The 20,439-nt window shown below is 38.2% G+C and overlaps 1 protein-coding gene across 1 annotated transcript in view; it reads left to right on the top strand.

The window, feature by feature from the left end:
* LOC129958787 (acyl-CoA dehydrogenase family member 11-like) overlaps nt 1-20,439 on the top strand; it is a 220,242-nt gene that overhangs the window by 64,193 nt on the left and 135,610 nt on the right. The window contains exons 2-3 of the mRNA XM_056071462.1: nt 12,191-12,423; nt 12,506-12,620. Coding sequence (XP_055927437.1) covers nt 12,191-12,423; nt 12,506-12,620 — 348 coding nt within the window. The remainder of the gene's footprint in view (nt 1-12,190; nt 12,424-12,505; nt 12,621-20,439) is intronic.

The following is a 20,439-nucleotide window of genomic DNA, read 5'->3' as shown; positions in this document are numbered from 1 at the left end:
GGCACACTATCTCTCCGGAGAAGAGCCGTTGTGTCCATTTCTGTCGGAAAAGAAAGCTTCACCTCGATCCAAATATACATATTCGGAATATTCCAATTCCTGTGGTGAACGAAATACGGTTTTTGGGAGTGATTCTCGATCGGAAGCTCACCTTCCTTCCACACATCTTTTATTTGCGGAAGAAGTGTGAGAAGTCTTTGAATATTTTGAAGGTGCTTTCCAGAACATCCTGGGGTGCCGATCGAACCTCCTTACTCCGTATTTATCAAGCTGTAATTCTTTCCCGGATCGATTATGGGTGTATGGTGTATGGTCCCGCCTGCCCATCAGTTCTGCGGCGACTGGATACTATTCACCACTCTGCATTGCGCATCTGTTCTGGAGCATTTCGTACTTCTCCGGTTCAAAGCCTTTATGTAATTTGCCATCAGCTACCCCTTTGTATAAGGCGAAAAAAATTGTCTGCCCTATTTTATTTTCAAACCAAATCTATTTTGAACCATCCCTTGAACCAAATGTCATTACCAGTTAGTCTTAGTCGACTTTATAGCGCGCGTCCCTCTCACATCCTCCCATTTTGTGAGAGAACTAAATTACTTCTGAAAGACTCGGACCTTAACGCTGTTCATGTTAAAGTTGTTGACACATTTAGTTTTTCACCTTGGGATATACCGCAATTTTCGTTTTTGAACCCTTTCACTGGATTCGATAAATCATTAACTGCTCCAGTTGTTTTCCAGCAGCTCTTTTTGTATCATCGCTCTCGGTATTCTTCCTTTGTTCCAATTTTCACGGATGGCTCAAAATCGGATGGTTATGCTGGTTGCGGCATCATACCCATCTGATACACTCAGCCACCGTTTGCATAATTGTTGCTCAGTTTTTACTGCTGAGTTGGTGGCAATTTTCTGCGCACTTGAGAAAATTTCATCCTTTACTCAGCATAAATTTATTATTTACACTGATAGCATGAGCGCACTGGAGACACTGTCGCATTACCACAATCGGATACATCCGATTGCCATTAAAATTTTGTTCACTTTTCGACTGCTTCAGAAAGATGGATTTCAAGTCATTTTCTGTTGGGTTCCGAGTCATGTCGGCATCTTGGGAAATGAGAAGGCAGACTTGGCTGCAAAATCTGCATTGGCTTCTTTGAGCATAGACCTTCCCTTTTATGATATTAAAAGGTCCATTGCCCATCACTTCTCTTCTACCTGGCAAAAGTCATGGGATCGGCAGACCGAAAATAAATTACATTTTATTAAATCGGATATTGTTCCTTGGCCTGTTCATCCTATACGTGAGATGGATGTTAAATTGACACGTCTCCGTATAGGACATACGCGCTTTACCCACAAACATCTCGTATTTGGGGAAAATGCGCCTATGTGCAATAGCTGCAAAGTTAATTTTACTGTTCGGCATATCTTAATTGAATGCCCTGTCTTTAATTCATACCGTGCTCGTTTTTTTTTTTTACCTTGTCTTCAACATTGCAGGACTTAGTGGGTGAAAGATACCACCCAAATATTTTTAAATTCTTAAGAGCTACTGGCTTTTTAACTTGTATTTAGACTTTTTAATCATTCTTTTTTTGCGTTGAACATTCCTTTTTGTGTATTTGTACGTTTCATCATTGTAACAAAATCTCATGAATCAGTTTTTAAATTTTAAGATGTTAAAACTATTTTCACATCATTTTTTTGGGTGAAATTTTCTTTATATGTCTGTGTTAACTAAATAAATGGGTGGTTTTTTTTTAAAACAAATTTTATACTTTTACCATTTGATTGGCGCAGTATAGCCAAATATGGCTCTTGCGCCAGTAAAACACACAAAACCAATCGATGAATTCGGTAACACGGTATAGTTGATGAGTTGTAGATAGGTTTTTTCTGAACCCAAATTGTTCTGGGATAAGGATGTTTTTTTCTTCAAGGAAGTAGTTTAGTCTGTTAAGGATTATTTGTTCTGTTAGTTTGCTTATTGAGGGTAGTAACGAGATGGGTCTGTAGTTTGTTGGGTCGGTTGGGTCTTTGCCGGGTTTGTGAATTGGGACCCCAGTTGCTGTTTTCCATCTTTTAGGAAAATACCCAATGGTTAGGATTTTATAGATTAAATTTGTAAGTTCATAAATAATATTATCTGGGAGATTTTTTAGCATTTTATTGTTGATACCATCATGTCCAGGGGATTTGTTATTTTTAAGTTTTTTAATAGCTGATTTAATTTCGAGGGGGGTGGGGGGTGTTTTAATTTCTTTAAGGGTGTTTTTATTAAATTTAAAGTGGGCAATAGATTCATTTACGATTTGATCAGTTTCAAAGTCTATGGTTTCATTATTTTGAAATTGGTTTTCTAAGCTGTTTGCCCCCTCAGGGGCTCACCTACTATAGGTGAGTACGGGTGTCCCAATCCCGAGGTACCCAGGGATCTTTACTCCCTTCATGTTCAATCTCCCCTACGCCTTCTGCTTTCTGCTGTTTCTTCATTCCCTCGACGGCAAGAGAGGGGGCTCTCCATGAGAAGCTGTCGCCGCTCTGTTTGCTTCTTGCTTCTCATGGACAGCCAAAACCCCACGTGTTGGCCGTGCGTGGCGACCCATTTGAAAGACGGGTGGTGCACTGTGGTCCCCGGTGTATCAATCGGCTGGTACCTAGTCACCTGAGTGGCTAGTCTGCTAGGGATCAAGCGAAGGGGCTACTCCTTGGGCTTGGCGTTAAGGGTGGTCACTGTCCCCGGGGGTAGCTCCCAGCGTATAGGTACCGATTAGCACTAGGGTAAGTACCGAGGTTGGAAATGTCCAGAGCCGGTGGCTGCCTTCCCTTGTTGGGCTCCGTGGTGGGCGGTGCCGTCGGACCCGAATCTTTTGTAATATCGTATGGGCTCCTCCAAACGTGGTCCCTTCAGTGGGCGTCATAATGTGCATATCAATTCTCATTTTGAACAACTTTTTGATAGATATTTCATAGTAAAGCGATTATCAGATAAGAATGAAACTTTTCAGACAGTGTCTCCATTTTTAGTCCAAAAGGCAATCACAACTACTGTTGGTGAAGTGAATTCAATAAAAAAGATGAGGTCTGGTGACTTGTTAGTAGAAGTCAACACTCGAAAACAAGCCCAGAACATACAAAAGCTGAAAGCGTTAGCAACAATTCGAGTTAGTGTCACTCCACACCAGTCACTAAATACATCCAAAGGTGTAATTACCTGTGGTGAAATTTTCAATCTTCCTGTCGAATTAATCACAGAGGAGATGAAACCTCAAGGAGTAATAAATGTAAAACGCATTACCATCAAGAGGGATGGTGAGATAATTGAAACAAAGCACCACATTCTGACATTCAAATCACCTAAATTGCCTGAACATGTCTATGCCGGCTATATCAAGTTGCCTGTTAAACCCTACATCCCGAATCCACTCAGATGTTTTAAGTGCCAACGCTTTGGCCACTCAAGATTACATTGCCGTGGAACCGACACTTGCGCGCGCTGCGCAGAAAAAGGCCACGATAGCCAGCAATGTGTCGCACCTGAAAAGTGCGTGAACTGCGGTGATAATCATGCGTCTTACTCTAGATCCTGCCCGCGTTGGCAGCTGGAAAAACAAATCGCAACAATAAAAATTAAAGAAAACCTAACTTATCCTGAAGCCAGGCGTAGAGTTCAAGCTCAGACTCCTACTCCTGGTATTACTTATGCTTCCGTAGTTAAAAAAAAGGTTTTGTGCTAATTGTTCATGTGCAAATTGTATTAAACAAACTATAAAAACAAAAGATAATATTAAAACCTCTCATTCAGACACTGAAAACTCCATCAGCAGTAAACCTGATCCTCCCAAGGAAACTAGAGAGAAACCTAAGCGAAAATCAAAAACATCGTCGCTCACATTAAGATTAGCAAAACGAGGTCTTTCTCAAAAAGATCTCCCATTGAAGCTAAAAGCAGCAAAGTCAAAAAATTCTGTCGCTCTGGGGCTGGCGACGCAGGGTATTGTCCATAACGACTTATCGTCCATCTTTGGTGGCATGCCCAATAGCCCCGATATAAAGTTGCATCCTTCTGAGGATGAAAATGATCTCGGGATGAGTTGCGAAGATTTGGCAACTCCAACAAATGCGCATTTTCTTTCTTCTTCAAAACCTCTCTCTTAATGGGTACCTTCGTCTCCTGGAATTGTCGCGGCATTCGGCCCAAACTGTTTGAAATCAAGACCATCATTAACAAGTTTCATCCTGTTTGTATTGGTGTCCAAGAAACTTTCTTGAGACCCAATATTGCCATTAAATTACGGGGTTACAATTGTGTTCGGAAAGATGCAGACACTGGAGCTAACTGTTCTGGAGGTGTCTGTATCTTCACATCCAATCTGTATCCGAGCACACCTCTAAACTTGCATACTTCTCTTCAGGCTGTGGCTGTACAGGTACATGTACGATCTTTGGTCACAGTCTGTTCTATATATTTATCACCTAATGATATCATACGACAACAAGATCTTGACAACTTAGTGGACCAGCTTCCTTCGCCTTTTATTCTACTAGGAGATTTCAACGGCCATAGTACGTTGTGGGGTTCGGATAACACGAATTCTCGTGGACGGCAGATTGAGCAGTTGATTTCTAACAACTGTCTCTGCTTGCTCAATAGTGAAGAGAATACTTATTTCCATGGACCCACACGTACATTCCATAATCTTGATCTAGCCATATGCTCTCCTGAGCTGTTACCATTGATGAACTTTTCTGTTGAAAAGTATTTATACAATAGTGACCATTTCCCAGTTGTCGTCTCGTATGCTGATGGAGGTAATACGACTGCATGCCCCCAACGTTACCTTTTCCAACGAGCAGACTGGGCTGCATTCATGCAATTGGCAGATATCACTCAAGCTATGGTCAGTACATCAGACGTATCAGAAGCAATACAACATGTTGTTGATATAATAATAAACGCCGCAAATGCCACTATCCCAAAAAGTACTCCACGTTTAAAAAAATTTCGCAGACCGTGGTGGAATGAAGCTTGCCGTGACAGTCACAAACAGCAGAAAAAATTATGGAACATCTTTCGAAGGTACCCAACAACTGAGAACCTTATCGCTTTTAAAAGAGCCAAAGCGCTAGCACGCCGCATTCGCCGGTATAGCCAGAGAGAATCCTGGATATCCTTGGTTTCTTCTGTTACCTCCAACACCTCTAGTAAAACGTTGTGGAAGAAGGTAAAGGCTGCTAATGGGATTTACACTGAAACATCCATTCCTATTTTAAAAGAAGGAAATATGGTGCATTCTGCCCCATTAGATGTGGCCAATATTCTCGGTCAAGCGTTCGCACAAGTATCCGTAATCGATTCCTACAATCCTGCTTTTTTGGCAGTTAAGAAGCGCGCGGAACGGTTGCCTTTACGTTTTAATGACCGAAATACATTCCCTTATAATTGTGAGTTTCAGATGTATGAATTGGAAATGGCATTATCTAAAACCCATGATACCAGCCCTGGACCAGACGGAATCACGTATAACATGCTCCGCCATTTGAGTACAACTTCCCTTTCCAATCTGTTACTGCTTTTTAACAGAATATGGACTGAGCAAACGTATCCTACACAATGGCGTGAAGCTATTGTGATTCCAATATTAAAACCCGACAAAGATTCGTCCAACCCTCTGAATTACAGGCCGATTGCTTTAACAAACTGTCTTTGTAAGATCTTTGAGCGCATGGTCAATGCTCGCCTTGTGTATGAACTGGAGAAACAAGGATGCATCCCCCCGTTGCAAAGTGGTTTCCGAAGAGGTAGATCAACTTTTGATAACCTCGTTTTATTGGAAACCCAGATACGCAACACATTTGTTAGAAGGAACCACTTTGTCTCCATTTTCTTTAACATCGAGAAGACCTATGACCGTGCATGGCGCTATGGTATACTATCAACCCTTTTTAAATTTGGTTTTAGAGGAAATTTACCCATATTTGTACAAAACTTTTTATCACTTCGTACTTTTCGTGTTCGTGTCGGTAATTTTTACTCAAATCATTTTATACAAGCTGAGGGTGTCCCTCAAGGAAGTGTCCTCAGTGTCACTCTTTTTATCGTTCATATGAGCCAAATCTTGAACCATTTGCCATCATCAGTTCATGGTAGCCTCTATGTTGATGACCTGCAGATCTCCTGTCAGGGTAGCAGCATGAGTGTCATTGAACGACAGTTGCAAAATGCGGTTAATAAAGTGGTAGATTGGTGCGATAATAACGGGCATAACATTTCTCCTGATAAGAGTAGATGCGTGCACTTTTGCCGGAAGAGAAACATGCATTTGGATCCTATTATCCAAATACGCAATACGCCTATCCCAGTAGTTGATGAAGTACGATTTTTGTGTGTGGTCTTTGATCGCAAACTAACATTCCTTCCGCATGTTCTTAACCTGCGAAAGAAGTGCGAGAAGGCCTTAAATATTTTGAAGGTACTCTCCCGAACATCTTGGGGCGCCGATCGATCCTCCCTTCTCCGCATTTATCAAGCGGTCATTCTTTCACGTATGGATTATGGTTGTATGGTGTATGGATCTGCCCGTGCTTCCGTTTTACAAAGACTAGATACTGTTCACCACTCTGCTTTACGAATCTGCTCAGGTGCATTTCGTACTTCTCCAGTTGAGAGTTTGTATGTTATTTGTCACCAACTCCCCCTTGATTTAAGGCGTAATAAATTGTCCGCTTTGTATTACTTTCGAAATTTGTCTGTGCCAGAGCATCCTGTGCGTAAAATCACATTGCCAGTTGGTTTTCGCCGGTTGTATGATGCTCGTCCATTTCATATCCTTCCATTTAATGAAAGAATCAAAATTCTGCTACATGACTCGGACCATGATAATATTACTGTTAAATCATCCGATTTATTTTGCTTCCCACCTTGGGATAAACCGCATTTTTCCTTTTTGAATCCATTCTCCGGATTTGATAAATCTTCAACTACACCGACTGTCTTTCAACAGCTGTTTCTACACCATCGCTATCGGTATTCTACTTTTGCCCCAATCTTCACGGATGGCTCGAAATCAGACGCCCATGTCGGTTGTGGAATTATATTACCATCTGATACATTGAGCCACCGTATTCACAATTTCTGTTCAGTTTTTACTGCCGAATTGGTGGCTATTCTGTTGGCCCTCCAAAAAATTTCACTATCAACTCAGCGGCAATTTGCCATTTACACCGATAGCATGAGTTCTCTGGAAACACTTTCACACTATCATAATCGGATGCATCCTATTGCAATTAAAATTTTATTAACTTTGCGTGCCCTACAAAATGATGGGTTTCAGATAATTTTTTGTTGGGTGCCGAGTCATGTTGGTCTCTTTGGAAATGAAATGGCAGATTCAGCGGCAAAATTAGCAACAGACTTTTTGTCTCTGGAGATCCCTTATTGTGATATTAAGAAGTCCTTCATAAAATATATTTTTTCTACTTGGCAATTAGCGTGGAATCAGCGAATCGAAAATAAACTGCATTCAATCAAGCCTACTATTGGACTGTCGAATGCTCTTCCTATGCGTGAGGTTGACGTCAAATTGACTCGCCTCCGTATAGGACATACGCGCTTCACGCACAAACATCTTCTGTTTGGTGAAGCTGCACCGAAGTGCCCCAAATGTTGTGTGGATTTTACTGTGAAACATCTCTTAATTGAGTGCCCTGATTTTAACTCTCATCGTACTCGCTTTTTTCATTCAACTTCATTGACTCTTAAGGACTTGGTGGGTGAAAAACACCACCCAAATATCTTTAAATTTTTAAAAGCTATTGGATTTTATACTTTTATTTAGTGTAACTGATACCTGTTTTATTTAGTACTCCTGCCCACCGTGATCAACAACGATATGATTCCATATTCTTTGGCTTTTTATGGATGTTTTTTAAATTCTGAAATTTTATTGATGCACTGTCACACTTTATAAGTTTCAAATTATGAGTTTATAGTACATAATATTTATTATCTGAACTTGTATTTTACCCCTGATGTTATATTTTACCATTTGCATGGCGCAGCTTAGCCAAATGTGGCTCTTGCGCCAAAAAACCTCACAAAACAACATTCTAAGCTGTTTGCTATGCATTCTGCTTTGTCCTCATCTGTAAGAGCAAGTGTGTGTGTGTATTTGAGCGGTGGTATATTTTTAAATTTCTTTTTAAATGGTTTGACGAGTTCCCAGATAGTATTGTCTTCAGGGTTAGCGTTTACAATCTTATTAATGAAATTATTGTGTTCAATTGTTTTATTTAATTTAGTGATTTCTTTATTTAATTTGTTGGTTATTTTCTTGAAGGTTGGGTCTCTGGTTTGTTGAAACATCTTTCTAGCATAGTTACGTTCTCTATTAAGTCGTTTTAATTTAGGATCAAAATGGATGTTAGATGTTGTGATGGGTTTAGATGCGGTGATCTTGGCCTGGTTAATGATTTGTTCAAGTGTGTTGACTGCGTTATCAATTTTAGTTTCGGAATCAATGCTTATGAATTTTAGATTATCGGTTTTATTTAATTTGTCTTTAAATAGGGTCCAGTTCGTTTTATTTTTTCCAATGCTATTTGGTAAGGTATATTTAATAAAAAAGTTTAAGTGAATGGGGTTGTGATCAGAGCTTAATTCAGGTAAGGAGTTTATTTCATAGGGATAAATAAAGTCTTTAACAAGTGTGAGGTCTATTGTGGAGGTAGAATTATTTCCAAATCTTGTGGGGGTGGCAGGAGCAATGATTTCTATACCAGCTCTGTTGCAGAAAGTATTAAGGGAAATACCTCTATGTGTATTATATTTACAATTCCAGTTCTTATGATGTGCGTTATAATCACCGGCTATAATTTGGTTGGGGCTAATTTGAATTAAATTTTGAAGATCAAATGTGAAAAGAGAAGTATCTGAGTGGGGGGGTATGTAGATAGAGGTGAGTGTTATGGGTTCTATATCTTTAAAATTAATAACTATTGCATTTGCTTCTACGTGATAGAGGGTTGGAATTGTAAGTTCGTAATGGGGTATATAATTTTTAATGAGTATCGCAGTTCCACCTGCTGCGTTTTGTGTAGGATTAATTATTTCTCGGTAACTGTAGTAGGAAACGTAATTTGCTAGAAAGATTTTCTTTTGTGGTCTCAGATGAGTTTCCTGTAATAAAATAATGTCGGGGTTATACTTATTTACGAACAGTCTGAATTCATTTATTTTATTCTTGATCCCATTTGCGTTCCAGTACACGATGCTTAGGCTGTTTAGCTTGAATTAATTTAGTATGATTTGGTTGAGTCGTGGCTTTGAAAAGCCGTACAGAGTAGCTGTAATTTGTCTTCGATTGCTCCTCCCACACCGCGCCTTATATAGCGTCCCTCTAAAGTGGGCGGGCAAACGCAGAAACTGCGCGGACGTTCCAAGCAAGTGTGAAAATTTCTCCAACGAACAAATCTTTATTTCTCAGCTTACACTGCACATTTTAGCGTGTTGTAAAAACCATTAGCGACCTCATTATGTCGCCAACACATCTACATCGCCAAGTTAGTCAAATATGGCGATCTTCTGTTGGAAATGCCCTTAGAACAGTCTTTTCTCGCTGACGCGCTATTCCATTACAAATAATTTTTATACAATTAAACTATTTACAAATATTTACAAAATTTACATCTAATTACACAAAATTCATAACAATATTTATCGATTTCAGACATCAATGATTCCAAGAAGCTTAATCAGCTTTTGGATGCTATAGTTTTCTTTCTTGTACATGTTAGTATGAGCTAATGATAATTTATATTTCAAAATTATATTTGGTCTGTGATGTATTTTCTATGCAGATAAATGATTTAAATTTCCTTTAATTTTTTGAATGAAAAAAGAAATTTTTTTAATGTATTTAGTTGTGTATTTATACGATGTTAATTTTCTCTAATTTCAGGTAAAAATATTTGGGACTATTAAATTGTTTTTTAATTTTTTGTTATAATTTGCTAGAATAAGTAATTTGTAATTAGCTTAAGTAATGTACAATTATTTTAATATAAAGTTAATTCATTTTTGGCCAGAACGATAAATCTTTGTTGAATCGTATTTTCTTATTGCCAAGTCATTGAACTTAATGTCCTTTAACAGTTAAATGTAAGAGCCTAACAAAAATTTAGGGCATTTTTGGAAATGCCCTTAGAACAGTCTTTTCTCGCTGACGCGCTATTCCATTACAAATAATTTTTATACAATTAAACTATAAACTACAAAAATTTAGGGCATTTTTGTTTAAGCATCAAAATTTAGTTCAAACAGTAATACATGTTTTGTATTACTATTTGGACATCAAATCTGTGCATGTTCTAGTTTATTTCTATATTATTGTTGTTTCAGTTTAAATACGCTATACATTATTTATGCAATGTTTCCCCCTGCATTTTCCATTTTATTTCTATGTTGCAACGGCCTAAAAAACGTGTAAATTATTGATTTGAAAACTAATCTGATGGAGCTGATTGCGTAAGATGACAAATTCATATGAGATCAAAAATATTCTTATATTGAATGATATTTAATTACAGCTTCTTCAATCTTAACGCTTCCTTAAATAAAATGCCGGAAGGGGGTACGCATATTACCGTTTAAGGGGAGGGAAGGGGCTCTGTCTTGCATGCTACTTTATGTATGTACGTCTTTGTCTATTTGTTAAATGTAACAGCCTAAACATTGAACTTAACTCTGAGTTCATGCCCATTTGGGGAATATTACCCGGTAAACGCAAAATCGTCCAAAGCGAAAGTCAAATTATCTGCTGGGCTTTTTATAACGTCGAAACGGAGAATGTCCGTAATTAGGAATATTGTTACGAAATTTCCGGGTTCGTTTGGATAGTGGAAGTGATATGGTGTGGAGAACGCACAATCAGCAGGAGCAGTAGAAAAAAAACAACGATGTTTATTTACACGAAGACACACAGGACAGCACAAAGACGACAACTATATACAGCATAGAGAAGACAATTATCTTCAGCCGCGAGACGTGCACACAGCAGCACACACCAAAACTCTACTGCACACAGTAGTGCACAGCTTAGTTCAGCACTAGCTTGACTCCGTCGCTGCTCTGCTAATCTCTGGAAGACTCGTTCTTCATCGTCGATTCAGACTACTCCTCCGTCGATTCCGACTACTCTACTGACTACCCCGGCAGCTGCAGACTGCCTCCTTTTATAGGTCTCAGGAGGCGGGGCTAGAAGCCTCTCAACCAATCAGGAACTTTCGAGGCGTATCTTGGTTCCCGACGGACGGATCGGGAAAATTCTCGATGTTTCGGGTATATTTCGATGTATTCTCGATGTTTCGGTATTCGGGTTCTATTTTGGTGCCAAAGTCGCCAAATTCGTCGCCAAGCTCTGGGACCTCCGACGCGACACCCGGACTCCGTCCAATACAGATGACTGTAAAACGGTCTTTCTGATGATGGAACCAACTATGCCGGGAAGCAGCATTACAGGTTCGTAACAATATGATAGATAAAAAAAAGTTTCTTTTTCGGTGATTAGATGGTGATTCTAATCTCCGATTCTATTCGGTGATGCGAATTTTTTCAACCATGGTTTTTTCTAGGTATTCGGTATTATTTTTTAGTAATTATTTGATCGGGATTTAACAAAAAAATCATAATTCTTCCAAACATTTTGGTTGCTTTGATTTGTTTTCGTATTATGTCAAACCACGTTCGGTAGTAAACACTTTCAAACGAATAATTAGAATTTGTAGAAATAAATGCACAGGTCAGAATTGTAAATATCACATGCAGCCGAAAATCTATTTTTGCAGGCTGATAAAGATAATTTTTTAAAGCAGAAAATCCTGTAACTGACTAATAATCAAAGAAACTTTAATCCACTTCATTAGAATTAAATACTTCCAATAAAAATAATAATTTTATCATTTTATTAAAATTATGCTTTTAAAATTAATAAATTGCAAAATAAGGAAATTTCTAAAAAAGAAAACTTTAAATAGAGTTAATTGCTGGCAAGTTTAACCACTTACTGAGTTTATACTTTCCATTCGCTATTTTTACTAAAAGAATGAATTTTTTAAATTGAATTTTTATAATTTTTATTTAGCGATAAGTGCTTCTAAAGAATTTATTAAACTTCTCATCCATTTTTTAGGTGAGCATAGAAATATCTCAAGATCTTAAGCAGTTTGGACAGCGAATAATCAATGAAATCGATGATCTTGGTTGGGAGTGCGAACTGAATCCACCTACGCTGGAAACTCAAGATGTTTGGGGGCGACGAGTCGATGACCTCAAAATATGTACCGCTTGGAAGAAAATGCACTCTATTAGTGCTGAGGAAGGCTTAATAGCCATTTCGTACGAACGGAAGCTAGATTACTGGAGGTTAAACAAATTGTCAATTTAAAATAATGATAGAATCGCCGATTTAAGGCTTGATAACAAGATATACTTTTTTACATTTCAGTCGGCTGCATCAAATTTGCAAAGCATACATGTTTAATCCGTCATCTGGGTTATATTCCTGTCCTTTGGCTATGACTGATGGAGCTGCAAAAACGATAATGTCTTCAGATAAATCAGTATGTATTTTTTAATTTTTCTATGACGTAGAATCGTGATGAATCGCCTTTTTGATTTAACATCTAAAAAAATCTAGCCCTTCTTTGAATTTGCCTTTTTATTATTATATTTAGTCTTAGATCATTTTAACTAAAAAGCATTTACATTTTTTGTACTTTTTGTATTCTATTACTGCATTAGTAACTGATTTATTGCAAATTCTTGAATATCAATGGACATGATTGACATGATTGATTCTACATGGAGGGAGAGTTATCTGAAGTACTTTCAGGAGTATCTCCGACCATGAAATGCCTTTTTTCCCTTTTCTGGGGAGCATAATCAATTTTGACTCAAGTTCCTACAAGCTGACATGCAAGTCACGAATGATAGTACTCAAAAAGTGTTCGTAATTTCAGCCTATAATGAGAAGAACCTAACTCTCAAGCATAATGGTCTCCACTTGCAGAATAAGATCGCATGCAAACCACTCCAAAGTGTAGACTTTACTATCACTATCTAGAAGAATAGAAAATTATCAAACCTTAAAAATAATGAAAAAAGATTACTAGCTGAACATTAAAAAAATTAGCAAAAAATTCCAGAGAAACGAGGAACACACACACACACAAGCGCATCTTGGTTATGATGAACAGTTATTGAAGTGGTAAGAAGTTCCAGTAGTAGCCAAGAGATACCAACAGCCTTATTAAAAAAAAAAAAAAAGCTGTGGTAGACGACATTAGAAGTGCAATCAATATTTGGGGAAATTACCTTCTCTTATATTCAAGAGAAGTGAATTCATAGTTTTTTTTAAAGCTTTACCACTACCTTGTCCACACTACTTTAAGTTGTCTAGATTCTATCATAATACACACTAACAAATGAATTTAAATTTTAAAACGAATTAATAATTTTAAAAATTAAGTATTTTAATAAGGCGAAGGAATGTTAAGCTTATTTGTAAATGCAAAGATGTTGATAATAAACGAAATTTTTTTTTTCAGTTTATAAAAACATAATTCATAACCTTTGTTTTAACGGTATAACAATGAATTAAAAACAGACCAATATTTGTAAAATGAAAAAAGAAGAGTATGATAGATGGTTGTCTCCGAATTCGTCTGTACTGGATCAGTGCGCAAGAAATTGATGAGAATACGTTTTTGAATTTTTTTTTGGTTCGCATACCTAAGAAGAACCGTTGTCTTAGTGATGAATCGAGCACTTACTCACTATAGTGTATATATATATATACACTATACTCAATATAGTGACAGAAAATATCACGCATTCAGCGATTATTTTGGTCATCGAGAACTGACGATTACTGATTACTGAACTTACTGATTATCGGCGAAGGTATGCGTTTGTTTCCTTCCGTAAGGAAGGCATTCTGTTTTCAGATCGCTGATGCTGATGAAAATTCCATATGCTCTATGACTATTTTTATTGGATTTGGTCTTGTTATTTGGCAGTCATTCATTAACAATTTCTGTTCATCAAGAAAATATTGATCGAGAGCAGTTCTTTGCAAATAATAATGAATACTGCTGATAATCTAGAATATTTCAAATCGGAGCTTTCATCATTATAAATAAATTCTGGGATAGGTTAGAAATACAGATTTTTTAGGAATCTTTTTTTTAATCATATTTATCTGGAAAATGACATTCGAAAGATGAATATATGATGTTCACTTGACTTGTCAATATGCTTGACAAAGTTCGTGTGATCAATATAAAGAAGATGGAACTAAAGGAAACCCAATAAAATACTCAGAAATAGCTTTAGTGAGTACAATATGTAAATGCCTTTTTTGTAAAACTGTTTTAATCTTGCAATCGAATTTTAAGCCTTTAAAATATTACTACAGTAAATTCAGATTTGTTATTACATATGATATTAGAAAGAACGGAATCAGGGCATCGATATTGCAAAAAAAAAAAAAAAAAAAAAAAGAGAGAGAGAGAGAGAGAGCGAAATTCGAAAGTTGTATTGTTATCAAGCGAAAATCAAGATAATACTAAACAAATCTTGAAGCATGATTATAGATAAGTTTTAGAATGATATATTATTATAAGAGAGCCAAGAGTATTGAGCACTACAGTCAGAATGTTAAAATGACAAAAATTGTAAATGTACTTAAAAATGCATTACGCTGCATAGCTAATTTTTAGAACTATCAAAGATGATATTGAAATGAGAAACAATGACAAGGAAAGAACTTTCATTCTTATCTATCAAATAAAACAAATCTGTTCTAAGCAGGAAAAAATTGGTAGAGCCAAATTCAAATGCGTATTTCAAAATTTTACTACTTTTCTGAGATTCGAAAGTCGGAAAAATTTAAATTTGTATAATTTAAAATAAGATGGAAAATCTTGAAAAGAGTTTTCGTTTTACTATTTATAGAGCACGCGGGAAATATTATATCTTGTCAAGGGTAAAAGGAAAGCCAGAATCAATTTATGGTTCTATTACACTTTATTTACATACTATAGAGAAGCTAGAGGTCAGTTTTAACAAGAATAAGTGCAACACGTACTTTACGCAGTGGTTTTTAAAAACTTTCATTATAAATTTTATTAAACATGATTATTATGATTGAACCTTGTATATGCTTGCGCCATAAGACGAAGAAAGTAATCGAGAATGTGAAAGTGATTATAAAAAAATTTATAAACCTAGGCGATTCTATCTAGTTATTATTTTTTTTTTTCGCTTTGGAATGAGAAGAAGGGAAATTTGATAGGGTTCCAAGAAGTCGATAAGTATATGAATTAACTAAAATTGAAGTCTTAGCAAAACATATTAATTATTGGAAATGCAGCTGAGTTATTCGATATTTGTTACGTGTCTGCATAGATATATTAAAACGAAAAAACCAAATGCTCGTCTTTCTGCTGGATATCCAAAACCAAAGTCTGTGGACGAAAAGAAAATATCTTTTTATTTGGTGCGGATATTTACTTCGGATTACTTCCATTGGAAGTAAGAAAGTGGGCTTACTACTTGAAGTATTGGCAATCTGAATATGTATTTTTCGTGACATGAAAATAAAATGATTGATCAACTCTGATGATGCAGAATACTTAATTTTCCAATCTGTGAGGGACAACGATTTGATTTGTCTGCTTCAAGTGGAATTCTGTTAAAGATTGAGTTTTAAATTGGTTGTTTAGTTATTTAATTTTTTTTTTGCTATAAACCACTTTAACATCATTTATTGTCCTTATGCCAAATATTGATAATTAATAGATTTCTTTTTTTATTTCAGTTAAATAAAAAATAATGTTAGCGAACAAATATTTTTAACTACTGTTGTTTTTATTGTTACTACTTGCCCCACGTCTATTACAACTTCCTCCAGGAACGTATAAATTGTAGTAGCTGATTTGTATTGAAAAAAATATTTGCTATGCTAAAATCATTAAAATCGCCGAATATTACTTTTTACATATGATGAATGAATAGTTATAATATAAAAAAAGCAGATATAATGGAGAAATAGTTAATATTTTTAAAAATAGATATATTTTTCCAAATGTGATTACAATTAGTTCCCAGTGCTATCAGCGGATAGCTTCCTTCGGAGCTCTTTCTTGTTCTCTCTCTCCATATAGATTCTTCAAAACTGAGCTTCGAGTATCTGGAAGGAATTTGTTTATAAAGCACAAGACTAAAAGAAATGAGTAATTAATTTATAAAAAGAACTAAAATAATTGTGCAGAGGGAACTGTTGATTCGATAAGGAAAATTGGCCGAGAGAGCAGTTTTATGTGTCACCGAATGGCTAATGATGAAGTCATTATTGGTTATCTGAACCTTTCTTTTGGCGTATTAAGGTTACTATATATGCCGGAGGTGGTCAGTTCCTGTAACGATCAGAAAGTGAAGGTGGAGACCTACAGAAAACCTGCAAAGGCCACTATGTGTTTTAATTGCGCTTGGTTCTATCATAGCGCGTGGAATTGCAAATGCAATCCGCGCTGCATCAAGTGTAACGGAAACTATCCCACTCAGCAATGTCATATTAAGGAGAAGATTCCAGACCCGATCTGCATCAACTGTAAAGAAACAGGGCACCTAGCCTTTTGGAGGGGGTGCAAAAGGTACAGGAACCTACCCCACGCTTAGAAGATCCTTTGCTGATGTAACCAGAAGAAACTTAGACAATACAGCAGAAAGCAAGCACACGGAGATCAACCAGACCCATAGACCAGAACAGGTACCAAAGAAACCGGCAATTAATATAGAAGAAACCACCACAATAGAAATAGCGGATTTTAAAGAAATGATTGAAGCACTCAGAGAAATCAGAACCCTGCTTAAAGAATTCCCAGGTATACTGAAACCAGCCAAAAACTTGAAGCAAACGACAAACAAAGAAGAAAGAAAACTCATCCTAATCAACGCTCTTCTAGCCTAAACTTCCACTCCCGCCCACCTTAGTTCCTGTTACTCCTGATTGGCCACCTTCGAACAATAACTAATCCTGTTATCCACAACCTTCCCCCGAAAACTCGACGGAATACTGTGACTCCACTCTCACCACACTCTCTGATACTGAAGACTTCTGATTGGACCTGATAACTCTCCCCATATCTCCTACTCTCATGCATGCAGACTCCTCGACCGGTCCTCTGTTCCTTTTACCAGTGATGCTCACAGTTCAGGATATTAACGACGCCAGGAAGTTACATCGTCACCCCTCAGGGGCTCACCTACTATAGGTGAGTACGGGTGTCCCAATCCCGAGGTACCCAGGGATCTTTACTCCCTTTACGTTTCCACTCCCCTACGCCTTCTGCTTTCTGCTGTGTTTTTCCTTCCCTCGACGGCAAAAGAGGGGGCTCTCCATGAGAAGCTGTCGCCGCTCTGTTTGCTTCTTGCTTCTTGCTTCTCATGGACAGCCAAAGTCCCACGTGTTGGCCGTGCGTGGCAACCCATTTGAAAGACGGGTGGTGTACTGTGGTCCCCTGTGCATCAATCGGCTGATAGCTAGTCACCTGAGTGGCTAGTCTGCTAGGGATCAAGCGAAGGGGTTACTCCTTGGGCTTGGCGTTAAGGGTGGTCACTGTCCCCGGGGGTAACTCCGAGCGTATAGGTTCCGGCTAGCACCAAGGTAAGCGCCGAGGCTGGGAATGGCCAGAGCCGGTGGCTGCCTTCCCTTGTTGGGCTCCGTGGTGGGCGGTGCCGTCGGGCCCGAATCACTCTCAATATCGTATGGCTCCTCCCAAGAAGGGTCCCTTTAGTGGGCGTCATTCTGTTCCAACTACATTTATTTCTTCTCATCATTTTGATTCCTTTTTTGTCATTAAACGCATTTCGGAGAAAAATGAAACTTTCGCAACAGTGTCTCCTTTCCTTGTCCAAAAAGCTATTTCAGCAACAATCGGTGAAGTATCATCCATTAAGAAGATGCGTTCTGGAGATTTATTGGTAGAAGTAAATTCTCGTAAACAATCCCTGAATATTCAAAAACTGAAAGCCTTGGCTACAATAGCTATTAGTGTAAGTCCTCACCAGTCGATGAATACCTGTAAAGGAGTAATTACATGCGGTGAATTACTGAATGTACCTCTAGAGGAAATAACATCAGAGATGAAATCGCAAGGAGTTATACACGTCCGTCGTATTTCTATTAGACGTGATGGTGAACTCCTTGAGACTAAACATCATGTTTTAACATTCAAATCGCCAAAATTACCCGAAAATGTATATGCAGGTTACATACGATTACCCGTCAGGCCTTACATCCCTAATCCACTCCGATGTTTTCAGTCCCCTCAGGGGCTCACCTACTATAGGTGAGTACGGGTGTCCCAATCCCGAGGTTCCCAGGGATCTATACTCGCTTTATGGTTTATTCTCCTCTACGCCTTCTGCTATTGACTTGATCCTTCCATCCCTCGACGGCAGGCGAGGGAGCTCTCCATGAGTAGCTGTTGCCGCTCTGTTTGCTTCTTGCTTCTCATGGACAGCCAAAACCCCACGTGTTGGCCGTGCGTGGCGACCCATTAGAAAGACGGGTGGTGCATTGTGGTCCCCTATGCATCAATCGGCTGGTAGCTAGTCACCTGAGTGGCTAGTCTGCTTGGGATCAAGCGAAGGGGTTACTCCTTGGGCTTGGCGTTAAGGGTGGTCACTGTCCCCGGGGGTAACTCCGAGCGTATAGGTTCCGGCTAGCACTAAGGTAAGTGCCGAGGCTGGGAATGGCCAGAGCCGGTGGCTGCCTTCCCTTGTTGGGCTCCATGGTGGGCGGTGCCGTTGGACCTGAATCTTATTCAATATCGTATGGGCTCCTCCCGGAAATCTCCCTTCAGTGGGCATCAGAAACAAATATATTTTACATCTCCTCAAGCATTTGATACATATTTTGTCATAAAAAGAGTCTCGGAAAAACAAGAAACCTTTAATAACGTTTCACCATTTTTAGTACAAAAAGCAATTACACCAGTTGTTGGTGAAGTTAAAGCAATCCGTAAAATGCACTCTGGTGACTTGCTGGTTGAAGTTTGCTCCAAAAAGCAAGCCCAGCAAATCATAAAATTAAAATTTCTAGCAACTATACCCATCACTGTTAGCTCCCACATGTCACTTAATTATTCAAAAGGTGTAATTACATGTGGAGAGCTTTTTAACGTCCCGCTAGAGGAAATAACAATGGAACTGAAACCGCAAGCAGTGACAAATGTACGCCAAATTAATATTCGCAGGAATGGACAACTCCTTCCCACCAAACACTACATCATTACTTTTCATAGTCCGAAATTACCTGAATTTTTATATGCAGGTTATATAAAATTACCAGTGCGGCCATATATTCCAAACCCTTTGCGATGTTTTCAATGCCAGCGCTTTGGGCATTCAAAAGCTAACTGCCGCGGGACCCTCACTTGCGCCCGCTGTGCAGAAAAGGGACATGACAGCCAGCAGTGTTGCGCACCAGAAAAGTGCGTAAACTGCGAAGGCAATCATACATCTTTCTCCCGAACTTGTGAACGCTGGCAATTAGAAAAAAAGATAGTAGCAATTAAAGTAAAAGAAAACTTATCCTATCCTGAGGCCAGGCGAAAGGTTTTGGTCCAAACCCCTAAACCTGGCATAAGTTATGCTGCTGCTGTACAGAAACCATTCTGCGAAAACTGTTCATGCAACAACTGCACAAAAAGCAAACCAAAAACAAAACCCAACCATAAAAATTCAGATTCTGAAACAGAAAACTCTACAACCAGTACTCCTGAACCCCGTCAAACAGAAACACAAAAAACAAAATCCAAATCCAATAAATCCCTCAAGCTGAAGCTATCAAAACGAGGCCTATCTGCAAAAGATTTAAATACGAAATTTAAAAAATCAACACTACGTACATCTGTCGCCCTGGGACTAGCAAATCAGGGTGTCGTCCATAAGGACTTAACGTCTATTTTTGGTGGAACATCTAAGAGTTCCGAACTTATCTCCCTTCATCCATCTGAGGAGGATGATGAAGAACTTAAAATGAGTTGTGATCCCTCGCAACCTACTAGCAATGTCCTTAATTCTTCCCTTGCAACAAGAACTTCTTAATGGGTACCTTTCTTTCTTGGAATTGTCGCGGCATTCGGTCCAAATTAAATGAGATAAAGTCCATTTTTAACAAATTTCATCCTGTCTGCTTAGGTGTTCAGGAAACTTTCTTGACACCAAACATTCCCATAAAACTACGTGGCTACAACTGTGTACGGAAAGATGCAGACACAGGATCTCACAATTCCGGAGGTGTTTGTATCTTTACTTCAAATCTCTATCCAAGTTCGCCTCTCAATTTACAAACTTCCATACAGGCTGTGG

This window comes from Argiope bruennichi, chromosome X1 (genome assembly GCF_947563725.1).
Source record: "Argiope bruennichi chromosome X1, qqArgBrue1.1, whole genome shotgun sequence".
Taxonomy (NCBI): domain Eukaryota; kingdom Metazoa; phylum Arthropoda; class Arachnida; order Araneae; family Araneidae; genus Argiope; species Argiope bruennichi.
Note: the sequence above shows the minus strand (reverse complement) of the source record. Positions and strands in the feature narration are given on the sequence as shown.